The 20,493-nt window shown below is 38.2% G+C and overlaps 3 protein-coding genes across 7 annotated transcripts in view; 2 read left to right on the top strand and 1 right to left on the bottom strand.

Moving 5' to 3' along the window:
* The first annotated feature begins 177 nt into the window (after window positions 1-177).
* LOC145232232 (uncharacterized) lies at window positions 178-2,129 on the top strand. Its single transcript, XM_080096823.1, has 6 exons — window positions 178-270; window positions 490-585; window positions 667-823; window positions 988-1,117; window positions 1,628-1,704; window positions 1,814-2,129. The coding sequence occupies exons 1-6, from the start codon at window positions 178-180 to the stop codon at window positions 2,014-2,016; spliced, it is 756 nt and encodes a 251-aa protein (XP_079952949.1). The 3' UTR covers window positions 2,017-2,129.
* Window positions 2,130-4,477: 2,348 nt separating this feature from the next.
* Window positions 4,478-20,493, bottom strand: part of LOC145218214 (SMC5-SMC6 complex localization factor protein 1-like) — a 41,628-nt gene continuing 25,612 nt past the window's right edge. The window contains exons 7-20 of one of the 5 annotated variants that reach the window (XM_080085618.1): window positions 10,087-10,829; window positions 9,753-9,984; window positions 9,334-9,444; window positions 8,541-8,674; window positions 8,267-8,480; window positions 8,132-8,207; window positions 7,750-7,857; window positions 7,224-7,400; window positions 6,890-6,989; window positions 6,523-6,598; window positions 6,073-6,358; window positions 5,589-5,767; window positions 5,211-5,399; window positions 4,478-5,032 (exon numbers count right to left, since the gene is read on the bottom strand). In XM_080085618.1, the coding sequence (XP_079941744.1) occupies window positions 4,622-5,032; window positions 5,211-5,399; window positions 5,589-5,767; window positions 6,073-6,358; window positions 6,523-6,598; window positions 6,890-6,989; window positions 7,224-7,400; window positions 7,750-7,857; window positions 8,132-8,207; window positions 8,267-8,480; window positions 8,541-8,674; window positions 9,334-9,444; window positions 9,753-9,984; window positions 10,087-10,829 (3,036 nt within the window). In that variant the 3' untranslated portion in view covers window positions 4,478-4,621. The remainder of the gene's footprint in view (window positions 5,033-5,210; window positions 5,400-5,588; window positions 5,768-6,072; window positions 6,359-6,522; window positions 6,599-6,889; window positions 6,990-7,223; window positions 7,401-7,749; window positions 7,858-8,131; window positions 8,208-8,266; window positions 8,481-8,540; window positions 8,675-9,333; window positions 9,445-9,752; window positions 9,985-10,086; window positions 10,830-20,493) is intronic. The other 4 variants (XM_080085645.1, XM_080085631.1, XM_080085625.1 and 1 more) reach the window with 4 other exon arrangements.
* On the top strand, window positions 15,746-20,437 carry LOC145218291 (leukocyte elastase inhibitor-like). Its single transcript, XM_080085704.1, has 8 exons — window positions 15,746-15,885; window positions 16,124-16,158; window positions 16,651-16,843; window positions 17,289-17,481; window positions 17,904-18,078; window positions 18,319-18,484; window positions 19,277-19,396; window positions 19,675-20,437. Exons 1-8 carry the CDS (start codon window positions 15,801-15,803, stop codon window positions 20,049-20,051), a joined length of 1,344 nt encoding a protein of 447 aa, XP_079941830.1. The 5' UTR covers window positions 15,746-15,800; the 3' UTR covers window positions 20,052-20,437.

The raw sequence follows: 20,493 nt of genomic DNA, 5'->3' as shown, positions 1-20,493 counted from the left end.
CTATGTTTGACTACAAAAGCTGATCAATTCCTGTAAAATGACACCGGCTTGTGCAATGCACGAATCTGTATGCATTTAAAGCAATAGAATGCAGATTCGAGAAAAAAGCTGCTCTATATAAAGCGAGTTAACAACTGGATGTAGTATCCATAACTAGAACAAGGTGTTTCAGAAAAGATGATCGGTTCAACGAGATTTGTTCTTTCATTGGTGACGTTAAGTTGCTGTCTTTCCAGGGGTTATTCTGATTTGGCAGTAACTGTTCCTCACGTAAGTGGACTGTAGTTCCTAAATTCTGTTGATAATTTTGAAACCTTTTTGATAAATTTTAAATCTTTAGGCGTTTAAAATGTGAGTGTCCGAAAATTATCTAAACCAAGCAAATGAAGGCCATTTTGAATTAGATTTAAATCAAGTTTTGTAATACACTCCATTCATATTTCTACTGCTCGCATGTGAAATTTTACCATTTTGCGTTTTCATTTTCAGATTGGACGAAACGACTTTACAATTAAATTTAACGAAGTTTCTCAAGCCCAAAGATACTATGTTGAAATCAGCAAAGTTTTTGGCCTAACACTTGAGGTAACGGCCGATAACCAATTAAATAACCTCTTTTAAAAAATATATTTAATGTTCTAACATTCCTAATCCCCTTCCCTTCAGAGAGTTAAATATGTTAGCTTCACTGGAGAGCCTGACATGGCAGAGTTGAAGGTTGCGTTCCCTGAAATGGAAACTTCCAGAAAATATCAAGTTCAAGTTACATCGTTTAGCAACGAGACTCGAATTGAAAGCGGGGTTACATCTTTTGTCGCCAAAGGTGAATAAAAAAGGTCAAATCTAACTAAAATTGCCTCGATCTCGTTTTGCTGTAATGTGTATAAAGGCCCAAAATGTTTTATCTAACACAGATCGTGCTGAAATGTATCGTATTGATGTATCTTATCCACTTATCAGGGTTGTATGTTGTGTTTTTTTGCACAGATTGCGATGGAATGTTTTGCAGAATTAGAGGTAAAGACAAATGCCTAAGGAGAGAAAAGATTTGCGATGACAAAATTGATTGCTATCACGGTCAACGCGATAAACTGTTCTGTCCCTACAACGTGCCAAGGTACTCTAAATCAAAGAGTGCGACGGGCAATTGGAGACATTACCGTTTTAGTTTAAAATTGTTTGGATTGGTGAAACAGGAAATAGAAATAATGATGTAGGCCTATGCAGAGTTGTAAGTCGGGCCAGGCTGGGGCTGGGCCAGGTTTGGGCTTGGGTTTCTTGAAAAAAACGGGCTTGATTCGGGGCTGACTTTACACTCTGAGTCAGTATTTTTTTGAAGTAATTTAGATAGCTATAAGTTACCAGTTGTTGGACCTGACCTAATGTCAAACAGCCCTTACACGCCTCATTCAACACCAATTGTCTACTGGTTTTTCCTGACTCTTTAATGTATAGGCCTGTTAATCAAACTTTCAGGCCTAAACGGGCTTCTCAAAAACGATTTGGGTTCGGGCGGGGTTTCGTGCTTGTGTTTTCGGGTTCGGGCTCCAATTTCGGGCCCTTTTTGCAACTCTGGACCTGTATGTAAAAAAATCTGAGATACTGTAAAGCTGTTTTTATTTTGCAGTGTAAATGTGACAATACCATCTTGCTTTAACGAGTATACTGCTTATGTGACAGATTTAAGAAAAAACGAGGCTAAAGGTAATGTATTGTTTCAGTTTTTGCAACCTTTAATTGAAAGTGTTACACGCACCATAAGTTGGTAATGTATAATTTTGTTTTTTGACGCTTAAATTATAACCTTTTGCAGGAAATTTCTACAGCCACGTGAGACAAGTGAAGTGCAAGAACAGAGGGGGATATGATATTGTAGCCACAACTTACGTGTCGGAAAACAAAAAAATATTTGATTGCCTGAATCGCAAAGGAGCAAAGATTTTGTTAAACTTGAATGAAAAGGAACGTTCAGATTTACGACTATTTCGCCAACAATGCGAAAGAGGCGAGTACTGAAATATTAACATTACTTTTAGCCATCACCTGCAGGTAAAAAAAATAAAATTTGGGCTTGAACAGGTAAAGCAATCTGGTTGAGAACATATTTCAATACTATCGTAAATCCAAAATCAAATATAAAATACCAATAAAATATCGTAAATCGTAAAATAACAGTATCGGGTTATAAAATAATGACAAGAAATGCTGCTATTATTAAACAAAAAATTTTATTGTTGATTGAACAACATTTAAACATTAAGATGTATTTTCTGTTGAAAGAATATTTTTGGAAGACTTAAATACAAGAAAAGGTATAACCCAATGCCGAATTCCTGCTCTTTGTTTACGATAATTTTTCTGCTCTATGATTGTGTCATTTTTTACAGCCCGAAGACGACAAGTGATGGCTGGGTAAGACACTTCGCCCCCGCAATATTCGTTTCAAGACTTCAAAACAGCAACATTGTCAACAATTGTTTGTTTCGCTGTGTTTGAAATGTTTATGCCAGGAAACCTAAAATACAATTATCTCAGGGTGTCTTGATTCAGTTTTTGGATAGAATGGGCTAGTTACATTTTTCGCAGGGTATATGCACCGAGCCCTGGTTTCTACGTGGTTAGTGGTTCAAACAACAGCAAGACCTGCTAAACGCTCAATCCTCGCGAAATTGTATTACTTTCAAGAAGGAAAAATCCTTTTTTATCGGTCATGTGTTTTGAAAGTGGGATCTGTAAAAAACGTGGAAAACACAAATTTCATCAAACATATGGGGCTGGGCGAACAGATTTATCTAGTCGGGAAATCGAAAGGAAAAATGAGCCGTTCATAAAAGTGTAGCCTTTACCCAACACTGACTTCAGTGAAAGATTATGTGACCTCGTAGACGTAAGTTCAACAAAACGTTTGCCATGTCGCATAAATATTCCATGTTATGTCTTGTGCTTTTTGGATTATTTGGAGCGGTTTGGACAAGTAAGTTTTTACATTACTTTCAAAAAGTAGTTCAGCTTGCCTATGTTATTTTAGACGTGTTCGTTATATTTAAAAGGTGATGTGGTTGAAATTGTCAACGAAGGTTTGTCGGTGACAGGTGTCGACCATACTGGCACTGTGCCAGACGGCAGTAACTTCACCGAAGGTGCTAATGTCACACAGAAAAAAAGTACTGATGTCACACCATCCTATACTGCCCCAAATAGTATTTAAGCTCACGGAAAAGACGGTGGTAATAATTCCTTCTCGATGACAGATAGTGGCAGGTACAGAAATGTTACAGGGTGCCACAAATTTTGAAAGGAATGCCACCGCAGTGGAAAATGCTACATTAGCCACAAATGCTACCACGTTTGCGGGAAAGTCTAGGGAACCTGTTCTAAGGATTTCAGTCAATGCGGTAGGAACTTTAATTTTAGTTTCTTCTTTTAACAAACAGCATACAGTCTTCTGCAGTTTTAAAAATTAGGGACGGAAATTTGTCACGTGGCATTTTACTTGCATTAAATGTGTCAATGTTGAAACGCAGCAGCTACAGCTTTAAATATGCATATTGTTGGACTAATAATAAATTCAACATAGCCTATATGTGTTTCTATGGAAGTATAGTATACTGCTTATATTATTATGTTTTTTTTTTCTAAATGTTAACTTATATTAAGTTACATTTGCCACAGCTTTTGTACAGATTCGAGGCACAAATTATGCATCCTAGAGAAACGTCCACGTGAGTAAACAACAATAAATTTTGGTAAAATTAATTTAATTACTCACTTACACCAATCAGCATGAAAGTGCCTGGTACAGAGTTGTAAGCGGTACACAATTTCGAGGCCAAAGCCGGCCTGAAAGTATAGACCCGAAACCCAAATTGTTTTTGCGAAGACAGTTTAGGCCCGAATGTTTGTTTGACAGGCCTATATATTATGTAAAGACATACACAATGATGTCTTAAAAATAAAAAACAATAACTTAAACCCGACATTTTAGTGCTTTTGGGCATTAGGTTAAGTCCAGCACCTAGCTAGGTAATTTACATTAAAAAAATTACGGACACAGAATGTAAATTCAAGCCCGTTTGTGAAAAAACGTATGCCTTAAGCCTTGGTATGTAACAAGTGGTGGTAAAACCAGAACATAACATTTCTGTATCAAGTTGAACTTTTTATTTTTCAGTTCTTTGCATCTATTGTCGATTTGAATACGACTGTGGGCACACCAAAATATCGGTGAGAGCTTTTAAGTGATTCGCAAGAATGAATGAATTGTCGTAATGAGTCTCCTCTCTTCAATGCCAGTTCAATATCGCAAAAGACCGTTTTAATTGTAGTGAAAAGTGTAAACAAATATTGTGTAATAAAAGCCTTGATTCGAATATTTAAGTTGTCTTTGTGTGTTATTATGTTAACATTCTAAGGAAATATCCAAGTTAACTCAGAGTATAGTTCACTTCGGATAGGCTAATGGAAAGAAAGTTGCCAAGAAATTATAAATTTGTTTACTACTACGAAACATAAACACAACGTTTGTGAAACGATTTCAAAAGAAATGCGCTGGCGCAACAAATCGAAGCTTGAAACAAACGAAGGCACGCAGTTAAATATGATATCCATAAAAAAATTGTCTTTACGTCGCTCCTAAGGCTTCGTTAAACCGCTTCAACTGTTCTTCGCCAAAAACTTCGTATTCTACGTTTAATGTAAAGTCACTTCTCCCAAAAACCTTGCGCACATGTTGCAAAAAGAACTTTTCAATCTCAGCCCATTTTAGCACACAAGCAAGGTCCGATAGTACTCGCATGACGTGCCTATCCGTGACGTCATCGCCATGAAAACATGACGTCATAAACGTATCTTGGAACGTAAACTCGCTTCCATTATGTCCACAATGATTGTGGATTTCCGCAACATGCGCCATGACACTTGTAAGTCCCATTTCGGTGACGTAAGCAATGATCAAATGACGTAATAATGCCAACCAGCTGGAACAAGTTTGTTGCCAAGCATCGGTTGCCATGAGTGAAGCCGGCGGCAAAACCTAAGTCACAAATTTCGTTACATATTATTCCACAAAATGTGATTCATCAAAAATAAAACCACGTTTTCGAAATTCTTACAGGATTCTTATCGCAATACCAGCCAGGTACGCCATGTGTGCATAAAAGTTGCAAGGAAACGCATCAGTTTAAAATCTACCTTAACAAATCAAAGAATACCTTCATATATTCTTCATCAGTTGGAAGACACAACAATTTCTGATCAGTTGTATCAACAGGGGAGGGTTGAGGAGATCGTGGATTTTTGAGTTCCTGAGTTCCACAATTATTAGCAGCAATGTGGCAGGCGATCTCCAAAACTAAACTACGTACATCATCGTTCATGCATACGTCAAGTGGTGTTGTTCCCTGATCATAAATTTCAGGTTTGAACGGTGCGGTACATGCAAGTGCTCAACGTGGTCAACTTGAAACAATTCAGCAATGCAAAAATATTGTAGCAAAAACTCAAATGGCTTGTGTCAAATAGGAATTCTTCATCTTGCATAAATTCAAACGTAAAACACCAGGGAAGCGGACTTGTATGTGCAATGATACCTGTTTATCAACGACATACAGAAGTTCAATTCCTCCCTTTTCAAGTAGGAGACGGGCCACCTCGATATGAGCATTACTCAGTGCGTCGTGTAAAGGGGTAATTCCCTCTTCTGGACATGCCAAGAGGTCGATTTCAAGCGCTGGTATCCGGCTGCTCACTTCACCTTCAGACTCTGTAACTAAGTGCATTATCAAAAAAGAAACGTACAACCCCATGGTCAACTACGGCAGATGATTGTTTAGTTCCGCTGTCTTGTACTTGCTTAACTGTAAAGTCTTGTTTTGTGATGATCTCACAGAGCTATACGCAAATTAATAGAAGATGGATTTATGTATGACCCAGTCAGTGAGATCGCTCAACAAGGAAAAATAACAACCAAGATTTCAAATGTTAAACGATTAAACTTAAACTTTAACTAAACAAGGCTAAAGTAGCAAATACAAAATTAACCCAATCTTCCCACAGAAATAGATATTATCTTACCCCCGCTTGGCGTCGCCACAGAGCGCGTAGCGACAGGAAGTTTTAGTAGCTCTTTGGTGCATTCCAAGTGGCCGAGATTACAAGCTTCACTGAGCGGCGTCCAACCGGCGTGATCACGTGCATTCGGGTCAACTCCAACCACACTCAGAAGTTGGACAACACGTGCAGGCTGGTTTTGAATGCAGGCCCGGTGTAAAAGGGTTTCGCCTTTTGGGTTGCGTTTGTTGACGTTCGTACTTGTCACGTGGTGACCAGAATTATTGCCGGTCGGCGGAGAGGATGACTGCTGGGTATAGAACAAGGAAAAGCGTATCAAGGTAGAAAAAATTGTGGTCGCCGGTTAGTACATCTTGGACGGTGACACCAGTTAAATAGATATGTATGTGATTGAGCTACGAAAAGATACGAAAAATAGTTTTAACTTGACTTATTCCTTTGCCAAACACTAACCTGGTCAACTTGGAAGTTTTCTTTGTCTGAAGAATTGTGGTCGGAAAAATGCGAGGCTGCTGGCAAAGATTGCACACTGCAAATACAGCGAAAAATTATTCACCAATATTAAACAAACTTAATTTTAATATATGTTCATTACAGTATTTAACATTTCCCGGTATGGGTTTAGTGAATGTTAAGATGCCTTCCAAAACACATGTAATCAAACTAGAATTAGGACTCACTAACATTCCAACAGCTGTTTGTTTTGTAGGTTTTGCTTTTAATGTATTTAGGCTATAATTCCATTTATGAGTTTCTTAATGGTTTCAAAGGAATCCAAGCCGGCATTTGAACTCTCAACCTGACGAGTAATGATACTCACGAGTTTTGCTTTGATGGTGTCCATTCTTTAGCAATCAGTTTAGGTGGTTTCGGGACCGAAATCATAAATTCGTTGACAATTTGTTGAAGCGATAATTGATCTGAAATAATATAGGTAACACTGTGATGAAAAAAAGTAACGTGAAAATGGTTCAATTATAGTGCATGCCTTTTAATACAAAGCTTAAGTCAAAATGCAATTTCTAGGGACATCGTTTCAATTGGTTAAAAGACACCATTAAGTGTTTCTAAAGCTACAAAACACACCAAAACGACACAGAAAAATAAGTAAATATAATAATTACAAACACCTCTTATTTACAAACACCTTTTACCATTTCGGGTGGATTGTGTCCTTTCTTCTTTACACATCTGATACAACATTAAACGGGCCATGCGGACGAAAATCAACGGCTGAAGTTCACGAAATAACCAACCCAGGGTTAAAGGGTTCGCCTCCTTAAACGATTCGGACAAACACTGAATTATAACGTCGATAGATTCGGGGTTTTCTAGATAAATTGAAATAAAATGTTTCTCGACTTCCTTTATGTAAAGCAGCATTTATTTAAATTAACTGAAAAAAGTGACAAACATGTGTATAGGCGTTCAACATTCAGTAAAACAATACAGGCACAGATTTTATCTTGGAAAACAACTACATGAGTCATAAATGGCAAGTTTCTGCTCCTTCAGTTCGAATCAGTGTTTGTATCAGAAAACGACTAAAAAACTTTTTTACATGATAAGCTTTGTTAACAAATGATTTGCAGTTGGCAACGATTGATACGTAACAAAAAGTAATTTAATGAAAAAATTGCAAACAGCGGGCCCGAAACCACAAAGAGGATAAACAGTTACCTTGTAAGACCATGTCGCAAATCGCATTCACTACCTTTCCCAAGCTAAAGCAAGTTTCCGTGGACAGTGAACTTGTGTCCTCAAAATCATCTCCTGAAGCTACGTTATCTATCCAGACGCAATGACGACAGCTTGTATAGGTTGTTGACGTGGCGATAATTTTAATTTATCAACAGGTTGCATGAATGTTTTTAGACGACATTCTGATATAACAGGTAAACGAACAAAAAATTTCCATTTTGTGTACACTAACTGATGTTTAACGGTTAATGAGAAGAGTAATCAATCGCCAAATACGTTTAGGGCGGATACTTCCTGAGGTGCAAGAAAATACACTAGATGTGTTCCTCATAAAACTAAATATACACCTTACTTATTATACCTTGTGTTTTATCCTCAAAATCATCGTCGGGGATGTCTTGTACAATAATATCGTCATCTTCAGCTTGGGTAAAATTCTGCAACGACAACAGGCAACTTGAGATAGAAAAAACTACAACAGCATATTTGAAGTTACCTCTAACGATGGTGTCGTAGGAGCCGTGATATCGATGACGTCACGGTACAAATTCAACAATTCTCGCAAAGCAGTCGACTGACGGACAGATCGAGACCGCGGCCATAGCATTTGACGTAATAATCGACTGTCCTGTTCCAAAACGTTGGCGAGATACGAAAACAAACTTACTGCTATCTTCCGACGCTTAGGATCACTGCAGTTTATAGCTTGTCTAAACATATAAAAGTCGTAAGTTTATTTTCTGCGTCAGGGAAAGAAGAACTGTTTATACTTTATGGTCGTAGAAACAAAGCTCCACTCATGAGATTCTTCCCGCGGCTGATTCCATATGAACTTTGACCCGTGCAGGTTCAACTTGGTGGCGCTGAGGAGACTTGAATCAGTTGAAGATGACATACCCAATGCCTTTAAAAAACCGCGTGCAATTAGTAAATCTGATAACTAAACAGTTAAAATTACACTTGCTTTTAATTTTTACTCGTTTAAAATTGCTCTAAGTGGCAAGAAGCATTTTCTTTTTGCAGTCAAACTCCTATGTCCCTGTGTATAATTTGTGAAGATTTAGTGTCAAATATCACGCAAAAATATATGCAGTACATCTAAAATGCTATAATGACCCTAACGTTCATTTAAAGTCACACAGTTTTGGATTTTAGCAAGTGCGCAATAGTAAAAACAAACGAACGCAGTTGCTTTTATTTCAATCTGAAAAACGGCAACATACAGCGATGTATCATTTTTCAAGAAAAAGAAACAAACCCACTCTTTTGGGCGTAAAAAGTTCTATTCAATGAAAATGAATCACGACATACGACCGGACGTGCTTGACCGGTGGAACAATACGAGTGCAGGTTTCAACTAGGTTTAATAACCACCTACTCATTACTCCCTGGGCAGTGAATAAACCGCTGTTGTTATAACGTTGAATCACTACGTCTATTTCAATTAGATTTATCAAACTCCGATGCCAAAAACGAGACTGAAATCAAAAATGCAAACAATATAGTCTAAGGGCGTGTCTAGTCTGCAGACATCAGAAAGACATGATGACGTCATGCACATACCTTTTGATATACGTCATCATGACGAATGTAGGGTGCAGAGGGTGGGTGAAGAAGTAAGGTTGTGTGAAGGAAGGCCAGTGCCTGAAAAGATTCATTGAGGTCGTTGGAATCCTAAGGAGCAAAATATTTAGATGAATGAGGGTTTGAAGCCAGTTTCTTGGCAAAGTTGCATTAGCGCTGCTGAAAAATCTTCATAGGTTAGAAAAGTTTGTCGCGACACTATAGTTTTGTTTTGCAGTGTTGTATGCTGTTAGTCAGGTTGTTTTAATTTAGGCGATTATAATTTGACTGTAGACAATGCGTTAAAAACAAGTTTGCCAATCGTCTTGGTCACCTGTGTTGCACAAATAATATCAGTCGTTATTTGTTAAAATATATGAATCCTGATTGAGAAGTTTATTTAAAAAAGTTTTTTTTACCAGGATATATTTTTTCATGAGCAGATAGATAAGGTCAGGTGGAGGATAAGATTCAGCTGAAAGGAAGTTGTTACAGATAAAGATGACTGATCTTGTGTGCTCCGCTTCTGCAAACCTTTCCACCATCGACATTTCCGTCTTACCAAATCGGGAGGCAACTTCTTCGTCATCAATTGCGTCACAATCGATTACGACGTCATCATTTTTTGGCTTTCTCTTGTCAGTAACGGGGCTGTGGAAATTTGTGTTTAAAATTCAAAGCGGTTTAGCATAACGAGCTTTGTGCGGTCAACCGTAACGTTTTTAGTTGACAACTTCTAAAATTATTTATTACCTCAATAACTTTAAAAACCGTTTAATTTGTTCGTGTTTGGCCTTCAGCGCAGCAGGAACGGTGATTTCGGACATGCGTGTTGGCTTAGTTGTGACATGGCGGTACGTCATGTGCACGTCATCAGCTAGGATTTCGAATTTTGTCTCAATTGGTTCGGGAAAAAGCTGACGAATTGCCGACGAAGTCTCGGCTGGGACGGGATTCGAAACCTCAACCGTCGGATGTGTCGAACGCAGCTTCTCAAACAGATTAGGCGTCGCGTCAGATGACGTCATTTTCATATATGACGTCATCCCCTCTTTCTTGTCACTCGGTGAATTTGGCGAATCTAAACTTTTTTCAGAATCCGACGAACTATCGGGGTCAACTGGGATAACACGGACAGGTGGTTCAATTTCTCCGTCCCCAAAAGTTTCCTCCAGGCGTTTAATTTGTAATGTGGGTTTTCTTAGCGGAGTAAGTATCTCCTGACTGGGGTAGATTTCGCTATTCGGAGATAGGCGGTCCTCATTCTGGTGTGGGGAAATCTTTTCCAGTTGCTCTTTTTTCTCTGCAGATTGGAATGCTTCCTTCTGGGATCTTTTCCCCGAAATAAGAGAGTTGTAGGAGTTTGGACTTAAAAGATCGTCACATTTACTCAGTTGAACAAAACACTTTGTGTCAACAGACAAGGTGGGAGCGGGTGCAGATGCTTGGGTCGCAGATGGAAATGCGCTATACTCGCCAATAGAAGGAGGTGGATCCTAAAAAAATAGCGTGATTATTTGGTATGTTGAATCAAGTCAAAACGAAGTCAAGATTTGTATGGAATCAATTTTGGGGAAAGAAAAAGACGGTTGCACATACAAAGAACCAACTTAATTTAACCACTACTCTTCTATATACTACAAGGCATAGGGCTTCGTAAACGTATCGACAAGACACAAAAACGCATCTCAAGACGACATAAACACTTATGACGACATCTTCTGTGAGGCCTGGCGCTCCACATACGCATGTACACATTAATTAGCAACGCACCACCACTGTTTCGAAAAAAATGTTAAACATTTAAAACGCCGGGCTAGGATTGTCTGTGTAGATAAGAATTTGTCTCCAGGACTCAAATGTACATCAGAGCAAATATTAAATTAATTAAAAAGCAATCTGTAGCAAATAAATAAAGCAAAATCCAACCAATTTTAAAACTTAAACTTGAAACGCACAAATATGTTTTCGTAAAGTCACGCGGGTTTTGTGCACAAGTCTTCTACTTGAACTTAAAAAGGTCAAACTTGAATTGAAATTTAACAGACGCATCTAGTGTGGTAAAAGATGATAAACAGCCGTAAAAAGTCGGCAGAAATCGACAGCTTAAAATCAATATCATCCATATGCGTCCGCCTCCCAGGAGGTTTTAAGTTCAGGCCGCCATATGTGCTGGTGACAGATAGCATCGTTTTATCTTGGTATGCTACTTACGGGAGATCAAGTGTTGGGCCAAAAACAACAGCTGGTAAACTAAGTCTGTCTGTTGTTTTGTGGGTGAAAACGGTTTCCTCCTTAGGTCTATGCTGCCATCATCAAGGTGATCACAAGCGTGAACGCATGGTGGTCCCAACTTAGCATTTCTACCCACGAGCAATTGCATTAGCTTGTAAACAGTTTGTTCCTATAACACTGGGTGCAATAAATAAGTGTCGTACACGTGATGTAGACAGAGTGCCACGTCATTGCCCTGGTTCTCTGTTTGTGTCCAGCATGTTTACGCGACCATCACAGAGTAGTCTAAATTGTAAACCGATGTTGGAAAAACTTTAGACAGTAGGCATAGTTATGCTTTTAAAACAGAGCATTGACATGAGCTATGCATCTAGCTAAAAAAATGCTTGAGTGTATGTGGACAGATATAATTAAATTAGGATATTTTTATGTAGATGTTTTGACAGCGTACATTTGTTTTTATATTCCGAAATATCATAACTGTAGCTACGACTTACAACTATATTATATTATTTTGTGCGTATTTTTAGAATCGTCTTGGTGTTGCATAGACAGGGACTACGTAAAACAATTTAGTAAAAAAGAGTTGTGCTGGAATTCCTACAAACCACTCATGTAACGCTATGTTATTTAAAGGGTAGTTTTTCGGCTTTTGCAACGAAACCGAAAAACTATAAAAATGCCCAATCTCGGCCGAATTGAAGACAGAACGAAAATATGGCACATCGCTGGAAGGAAAACAATAAAGCCATCTCAATTTATACAAAAATAGCCGGTTAGCAAATTTGCACTACATCTCCCCAAAGAATTACAGCAATAAAAAAATCAAAAACCTAAAGAAAACCTCTATTTCAACTGTATAGTGCTTCAAACGCGGAAAGATAACCGTGTGAATTCAAATTTATTTTAGACTTTGACGCTAACCGTGAGAATACAATGCGTCATAAAGCGGGGTACTTAAGGTCACATTTCCCCTTACGATCCGTAATGAACTCCGTGGGAGGTTTCTTAGAATATAGTGACATTTATGACCGCAATAGGTTTTAATAACTTCGTGCTGTTATTGTTCTAATAAGGTTTACTTTCTTTCAGTTTAAAAAAGTATTGGATTTTGCCCGTCTGTGACATCATAGCAAACTTATGACGTCACTGTAAGATAAGTGTACTATAAATATTTAAAAATTCTGAAAAGCTGTTCTTGAATCCGACTTAGAAACCGGTCTTACAATGTCAACACTTGTGTATTAGAGTAAAGTATTTCGTGTCTTATCTTGATTGTAGGAAGGTCAGGCCTTTGCTTAAGGTGCACAAGATAAGTTAGACAAATTCAGCAAAGATTAGGAAGCGAAAAATGTGTCCCGCTATCGTCAAGACGTCAGCCACCGCGCATGTCTTCATTCATAAAAGTTGTTTGCAAACCCAATGTGACGTCACAAGGCCTCATGACGCAGGGAGAACTTCACCAGGTTTCGAGGGAACTTCATAGGAGCTCGGCGTGTGGGAGTGAATGAAATTTAAGTTATTTGTCGAGATTTTCTAGTGTTGACTGGTGACGCAAAAGCGGCGTGGGGTGGTATGATAAGCTGAGCCATATAAACTGCAACAGACAAGAGGGTTGAGACAACAAAAAAGTCGGCGCTTAAACTTGAAGGAGTTTTTGTTGGGATGGTTATCAATTTGTATGCGAATAAAGTTGGTTTCAAATGAGTTTCATGCAGCTTGCTTTCATGTCGTTGTTTGTCAAATGTAAACGTTGCTAGTTGCTACGGTCCTTAAAATCAAAATGTTTTTAAAATTGTGGTGATTTTTGAACAACTTTGTGAATTTTGGGATGATTTTTGAAAGTTTGAAAACCGTCCAAAAATTTAACAGGTGCTGGTACACGGCAGTTTTATGTCACAAAGTTGTAGTTTCGCCAAATTGGTCTAGTGACAATCAAATTAAAGTCATTATATCGCCCAGTAGCGCACTAAACGGTCAATTTGTAGGTATTCTTCGCAACGCGATAACTACTAACGTTTTTTTTGCCAATTTGTAAGATTAGGATGTAATTTTGGGATTAATTTGATTGACTGTTAAGAAGGCACAGGTGTTTTGCCTAAGCGGTTTAGTTGAAAGGTAGAGAGGGGGAGTGGCGGTAAGGAAAATGTATTACTGCTATTCAAGACAGGGGCACAGTGTAAACCAACCAGTCAAATTTGCATCAGGTAGGTAAAGGCGAAGGTTCTTTAAAATGTTGTCTTGGAAAATCTTGGAAGTTTTGTAATTTTTGTGGTTGGTTTAAAAACGTCGCCTCAAAGGATGGGCTTTTGCATTATGACTTCAGTGGTATTTTTGTTTTGTTGGCAGGTTCTTTCGTTCATAGTTTTTGCATTTTTGGTAACGATTGTAGAACTGTAAACTCAAATTGCAAAAATGTCAAATTCTTCGCGCGCTTAACTCACAGACATGTTTGTATGAAACGATCGCATTTACGTGAAAATGAAATTCCTATGCAGTTATCTCGAAACAAAAGCCACAAAATTTGCCCAAGGTATGTCAAAAGCCTTTCAATGTGTTTGTGTGTTCGAAGATTAACGCCTGTTGATTCGTTCAATATCCGGTATATCCGACGAGGTGTAAACATATCAACGGATAAATTTGATTTCTGAAGATAAACCGCTCTTCTAGTCTAATTTAAGACGAAAAATATTGCCGCAAAGTATGGAAAATATTTTGTTTTATCTGTCCTTGCTCGCACAAACAAGGTTGTAGATTTTCAGTATTGAATGCAATCTTAAGGCAACGTCAGGTAGTTTTATAAAGCGTATAAAGTTTTATAAACGATGAGTTTACCGATTGAATTGTTTTAATGTTGGTAAACCGCAGTTACTTGCAGAATAAAAGCAGCAAGGTCAACTTAAGACTTAAACCATCAACACCGAGAATCGCGCTCGTTCGGTTGTTGATTACTCGTAAGCAGAGATAAAGATGACAATAAGGAAATCACCTTGGGCCACTTAAAAACGTTGCGTACATTGCGAACTGCGGTGGTCGTTATTAAGAGGTGTGTGGTCTGTACGGCGGCAATTACGATGTAGCGTGTGGAGAACATCTTAATCCGACATTTTTTAACCTAAAAAATCAGCAACTGGATAATATAAATAGCGAACATTTTGTTACAAACGTAGAAGAATTTTGCAACCATTAAAATCAGTCAGACAGACAGGAGAGCAAGATGTTAAAATGGAAATTGTACACTACTGGACTTTTGAATTTTTGAGTGGTTTGCGTCTTATGCTACCAACTAAAATACTAAATTAACGGTTGCGTTTTGACCAACAACCTTAAAGTGGTAACGGTCTACCGTATAGAAGAAAAGTTGCTGTGTGTAAAAGAAAAGGAAAAACAACTGGACAATTTTACAACTTAAGTTAGAAATATTAATCCTACAAGAAAATATAGGGAATTTTAGCACACGTGCAGTTCAAAGTGACCTACTTCTGCACAGTAGCAAAAGTTCATTAAAGTCAGCTTGGGGTTAGGCGTTGTAGCATGGGACATGCAACCCGATTCAATACACCACAGTTCGTGGAAACGAACATGAAACGAAGCCAAATATAGTTTATTTTGACAAATCATGGGTAGAGACAGGTATTGTAAAACAAACCTATTGAATGTAAAGTTGAATTGGCGGCCAGCAAAGTACGTATTTCCGTAGCTTCATTGCCTAAATTATTGGGTGCTTAAATGCCTGATGCTTGAATCGCATCTGATTCGGATGTAAACCCTCGGAAGGCGTGAAAAGGTTTCAAGAGGGTGGGTATCGGATTCGCGAGACGTGAATTTTCTCTCTTAACTCTGGCCCATGCGTGACTGCATATATCTGGAAATATTTTGCAGCCAATTTATTGATTTTCGCGGGCAGTTTGACGAAACATTTTTTGTTGCGTTGACATTTTTCTAAACAGTGCCATTGTCACTTGAAAAGTCAAGTCCTGACATCGTGTTTTTATCTGAGCAGGATTGAAAAAAAAATTAAAACAGTTTTGAAGCTTTGTGGTTAAAGTTTTCTAATAAAAATTAATGTTTTGAAATGAAAATCCAACAGTTCAGGGGAACAAGGTTAAGATTTTATAAGATTAGAATTATTCCACAGTCTAACCTAAACCTAACCATGCTATATTTTTGCAGAATACATTTGTAGATTATTTAGTCTTATAACCAGATTTTTGCTGCAAATTTCAAGAAGAATGGACTGGAAACATCTCACAATTTTCTGTACAGTCTTTTCCTTCGTCAACGCATTCGACTACGAGACTTTGTACACCGAAGGTGGTAAGTAAATTACAATAAGATTTCAAGAAATGCTAGTTGCCTTTTTACAAGAAAAACTAGTAAGAACAAGTGATTGAATAATATAACTTACATTCTTAGAGCTGCCATATTTGTTTTTATATTTTAATTTTGTTTTAGCCAATCTCGGTATTAGTTCGCGATTATTCCATGTTCAAATTTGAATGGCATTGCATTATAGTGGACTGGCAAAAATTTTATCACGTGGTTTGTTTACTAGGTTACGACCTCTACGACTACAGCACCGACCCACAGGTAAGGAGAATTTGCTGACATGACATGTTACGCTTATTTATACACATGTGTAATGGAATCGATTCGCGGACATTTATGACATGCGGAATTTTTAGCTCTACTCCATAAAAGCTATTTTAAATCGATCGAAAATTGATTTTAGACATTACAGTCAATTCAATTTCATGCTCCTTTTGAATAAAATCTAAATATAAGATAGGACGTAAACACGTTCAGTGTTTAGTCTACAAGATCCTGTATCGCTGCACGAGTATCTAAATATTTAATACAACTTAGCCTAGACACCACACATTAGCCAAATGCTTAATTTAGCTTTTCGCATAATTTCGCAAAGATCAAAGATAAGAAAAAGTGCACTCCTTAGCATTGACAATGAATAACAACCAGAGACGCAGCTAACACAATTTTGTATTAAAACTAAAAACTTTTTAGTCTATAATCCAAATTTAAAAACTTTTCGTTAACATCAAAACTAAAAACATTTTTTCCCAGGTGATACCAGGACACCAACATCAGCAAAAGCCAGAAACAGTCGTAAAAAGACGACCAATCACATTGCCAGCCGCTAAATCAGTTCAAGACTTCGCCTGTGACCTCATGAACAGCATGGCAGCTGACCAGTTGCCAGGCAACACAGCCGTATCGCCACTATCTATGTATACAGCACTGGCTATGCTGAGACCAGGTGAGCATGCCGACAAACGTAAAACCTCCTCTTGAATTGTGTAAACTGTAAACAGTGTTTCCAAAGTTTCCTATGGCGTTTGCATAAAACGGAAGCGTTGTTTATTCAGTTAGGTTATTCTAGTTGGATGTATAAACGTCTGGTCCTACCGCCCACATGTCTGCTGTTATTTCTTTTTTTTGTTATTTTTCCACATTTCTATTTTGACTTTAGAGATCGGGCTAAAGCAATTTTCCGTCGTTTAACTACTTTTTATCGTTTTAAGAAAACAGAAAACATTTGCAGTTTGAATTATAGTACGCCAGGTCTATTACAGGCGTTGTTATACCGAATCAGCCGGTCACCAAGCTTTCCCATGTGGCAAAGCGTAGGATAGAATAATCTATAGCCTGTGTTATAGGGTTCGAATATTTTTGCATTTTGTGTAATATAAATTATCTTGCAGGTCTTGGAGGCGAGTCATTGGTGCAAGTAAACGCAGCCATGCACACGGAAGGTTTGGATGAAGAGGAAATTTGCGAAATGTACGACAAAGTGTTCAAACCCAACAAGAAACTTCGATTGAGATATGCGAACCGGATTTATGCCGACAAGAGCGTTAAGCTGAAAAGGCAATACAGGACCGACCTGAAGCGGAGGTAAGTTGCAACTAATTCGTACAACTTTGCTTTATCACAAAAAAGCAACAAGATTCAATGTAACCAAAGTCTATTTTGTATTTCGCTTATTGGCATTTGGTAACTGTAGGCACCGAAGTCTTTATGGCTTAAACATTATATGAAAAGCATCTTGTCTTATAAATTTATGTACATCGGGCTGACCTTATCAAGTTAGGTTTGGGACTTTGCTTTCAGTCACATGAGTGTCCCAACTTCATTGGTTAATCTAATGTTTGGGCCTAACTCTGGAAACAAATGAGGTGAGTACCGGGCTTATGCGCTTGTATTTCCGGTTCGAGCATGCTGCGGTGTAGACTAGGAATCTTACATAACAAATCATGTGGTTCTTCGAAACACCCAACATGCTGCAAGCGTTTAAAATCACGTCAACAATTTTTCAGTCTTAACACAACACAAGTTCGCCGAATGGATTTCACAAACAAACTTGAACAATGTCGGCAAAAGATCAACCGCTATGTTAAGAAGAAAACACGAAACCTGATTCCTGAAATGCTGCCTGAGGGCGCTGTTGACCAGTCTACAAAACTCATACTCGTCAACGCACTTTACATGAAGGTAAGTTAGTAAAACAGAAGCTTAAGCAGACTACGCTCAACTGCATTTAAATGCGTGGACGGCTATATCTTGTTCAACTTTAAGCAGACCTTGCGTGCTGCCTTATCTCAATCTGCAGACAGTCGCAAAAACCTTGCAGCTAACACTGCGCTACAAGAAAGACCGTCTGTCAGCCAAGTTAAATTAACCCAGAAACAAAGCAAAACTTGCTGATCGTAAACTTTTTTGATTTGTCATTAGGCGCCATGGCAAGCCAAGTTCGAACCGGAAGGCACCAAAATGCGAAAATTCTGGCTGAGTGAGTCTACTGCCATTCAAGTGCCAACCATGTTCCATAAACAGTATTTCTGCACAACGCACGGCGATGAAATCACGGATAGCGACATTACTGTCCTAACACTGGAAGGTAAAGCTAGTTTTAAGACCTATAAATATTTGTAAACATATTTTATCACTTTGTTTTGTGCGAACCGCCACAAATGACTGCACGTGGCGGGGTAATATCTCGCCTTATGTGAAACATTGCTATACTTTGCAGCTGGTGCACTATTGTACCAACGCCAACACATCGAAAATGCTTTTAACCACTAAAACAAATAAGATAGACGTGCACACAAAACATATGTAGCAGATACCACTGTACTACTTCCTTTAAAAACACACTACAGAGCATATGTCTATGTAAATGATTTCCAACAAAGCAGCGCAATGGAATGAAATGCGGAAATATGTATATGTGTGGGCCTGACATGCACTGTTGTACAAAAGGCAGACATGTTGTGTAAACAATACAACATAGACTTGTGTACGACTATAGTACCTGGAACTGGTCGATTTAATGTTGTGAGCAGCGTGTAACGACTACCGAAAAGGAAATGCGTTTTTTGGACACATTAACCAGTCTTTACTGCAGACAGGCATTTTTAATGTAAACGCAGCAATTGAGCGTTTACGTTCTGCTTACATTCGTAAAACAAAACTTAATCGGTAAAGTGGAGAAAAAACATACGGATTGGTCACAATAACGTTGTACCCATCCTATAGTTGTGTATATAAGCTTACCTGAAAGCCGTTATAGACGCATATACGCACATATACCTCCGCACTGGGAAACCCACTTGATACAGCTACTAAAGTCTGCGTTTATTTGACTAAATTTTAACAAACATAAATGTCAAATATGACTTGTTCTCTCCAGAGGGCGTCAGCATGCTGCTAGTGATGCCAAAACAGGCAGGAAACTTTACTCGTTTCTATGACAACGAGCAAGGAAGTACAAGGGAAAAACTCGACAACATTGTACGATCAATATGGCGAGGTTGGTGGAAACTATCAATTTGTAAAATACTTTTCAGTCAAATTATTAACATAGAGACGCGTGAAAAAACGCATTACAAATTTGAGTTATGTAATTTTGAAGAGTTTGGTCATGTAAAAAAAATGTTGCTATGTGAGATTTGCTTTCATAAAAACTTTTAACTGAAATCGAGTGAAATCTACGAAAAATCTTAAATAGTGCAAATGTTTGACACCGCAGTACAGTTTCTGCCATTTGGTGAACATAACTCCGTTACATTTACTTCTTATTAATTGCAGAAGAACGCCGAGGATCACGTGACATCGGACTCTGCGCAATCACGCTCCCGAAATTTAACATTGATCATTCGATCGACGATCTGAAGTCAGTTTTAAGCCGCATGGGTATCCAAGATATATTCAACCGCCAATCAGCTGATCTGTCACGCTTGACTAATTCCGGTGGCCTCTACGTCAACGATGTACGTCACAAAACATCGTTCAACGTGGCAGAAGATGGTGTCGAGGCTGCGGCTGCTACGTCTATAGGAATTATGACGCGATCTGCAGTTAACAACTTTAGGCCCATCAACAAACCGTTCATGTACTTTATACGACACGATTCCACAGGAGCATTGCTGTTTGCCGGCAAAGTCGTAAATCCGATCGCTACATAAAAACTCTCACATGGAACATGTCCTATGGTGTGATCTTAAGCAATTCTTTAATGCTAAGTGTGCACGATATTCCAGTTTTCATTTTGGCTGTTAAAACGCAAACACTTTTAGCATTCTGTAAAAGGTTTGTGACATCACGCTAGAGGACATTGCGTACTAGATTGCCTCCCGAGTGCCACCACGCGGAAATACGAACGCTTGATAATTTTGAAAGTTCCAGTTGTTGTCCATTTTGTTGCTGTTTTATGTCGTTCTTTATTTTGTACCGAACACAAACTGTATATTTTTCGTGGGTTTTATTTATTTCTGTACAGACTCAATAAAAATGTTGATAGTGTCTGTAAATTTTGCTGCGATTTTGGTTCTAATTAAACAAAGAAAAGTAAGAGTGCCGTTGTAAATAGATTTGCGGTAGAGCAGACAACTTAATGGTAGAAATTAG

This window comes from Phallusia mammillata, chromosome 1, assembly GCF_965637545.1.
Source record: "Phallusia mammillata chromosome 1, kaPhaMamm4.hap1.1, whole genome shotgun sequence".
NCBI classification, from domain to species: Eukaryota; Metazoa; Chordata; class Ascidiacea; order Phlebobranchia; family Ascidiidae; genus Phallusia; species Phallusia mammillata.
This window is presented reverse-complemented; position numbering and strand designations above follow the sequence as displayed.